At 36.2% G+C, this 999-nt stretch overlaps 1 protein-coding gene across 1 annotated transcript in view; it reads left to right on the plus strand.

The window, feature by feature from the left end:
* The first annotated feature begins 298 nt into the window (after nucleotides 1-298).
* The window catches only part of LOC101307640 (G-box-binding factor 1-like), a 3,959-nt gene continuing 3,258 nt past the window's right edge, over nucleotides 299-999 (plus strand). Inside the window, exons 1-2 of the mRNA XM_004289577.1 lie at nucleotides 299-353; nucleotides 928-983. Of these exons, the coding sequence (XP_004289625.1) occupies nucleotides 948-983 (36 nt within the window). The 5' untranslated portion in view covers nucleotides 299-353; nucleotides 928-947. The remainder of the gene's footprint in view (nucleotides 354-927; nucleotides 984-999) is intronic.

The raw sequence follows: 999 nt of genomic DNA on the forward strand, positions 1-999 counted from the left end.
CCAGGCATTTTTGCCACAAACAATCCCCGTAGGTCTCGACAAATGAGATTAACTTCGTTATAAACAAACAAAAAAATCTGTATGAAATAAATGAAAGTTTGTGTGAATTTAAAAGGAGGGTTTTCCTAGTTGTATTGTTTTTAGGAAGAAAAATAAATAAAAAAGAGAGAAAAGCAGAAGTTATAGGGCGGTGGAATGTGGAGCGTGGATATTGTCCCCCAAAGAAGCGAGATCGTATTTAAACCCAGTACCGTTAATTACTGTCCATATATTACAACCTCTGCAAAACCCAAACAAACCTACTCTCTCTCTACTCGACTCTCTCTTGTTTGGCGCCACAAACACTTCCACAGGTCTCTCTCTCATTCTCCTTCTACTTCTCTTGGTCCTTGTTTTCTTTTTGTTCGTAGTTATGAACTCAGTTATGAGGTTTCCTGTGTTTGATATACAAAGAACGGTTCTTTTTCTTGTTTAACTCTTGTTTATAAGCAAGTTAGTAGTGTTCTTTGTTCTCTTCTAGGTATATTTAAGTGGGAATCTTAGCATACGAGTGTACATTGGTCTTGAGGACATTCATGATTTTGGTTTGTTTTAGAGTATAGTTCCGATTAGTTTTTGGTGGGTTTCTGGAAAAGTAGAAATTAAATTGATGTCGATGTGTAATGTTTCAATCTCAGTAACTGTTCCTTAACTTAACTCTGATGATAAATCTGCGTTAGTGAACAATGTTAGTTTTTGGTTGGCTTGCTGTTGTTTCGATTTTGATAACTTGTACTAAGAAGGTCTTGGCATTGAAATCAATGAGCGTTTAAGCTCAGAATCTGTTCAGTTGAGAGCCATAATGCGTTTTTGGTTTTGTTCAGTTGAAAACCATTGTGGTCCTTTGGTACTCATATTAGATTCTTTTGCTTTGTCTTAATCTTTTAGGATTGCGGATTTGCTAGACCATGGAGATTAAGGAAATCAATAATGCTTCAACTCAGGTTCTCTCTCTCTCTC

The sequence above is a fragment of the Fragaria vesca genome, linkage group LG2 (genome assembly GCF_000184155.1).
Source record: "Fragaria vesca subsp. vesca linkage group LG2, FraVesHawaii_1.0, whole genome shotgun sequence".
In the NCBI taxonomy this organism is placed as follows: Eukaryota; Viridiplantae; Streptophyta; class Magnoliopsida; order Rosales; family Rosaceae; genus Fragaria; species Fragaria vesca.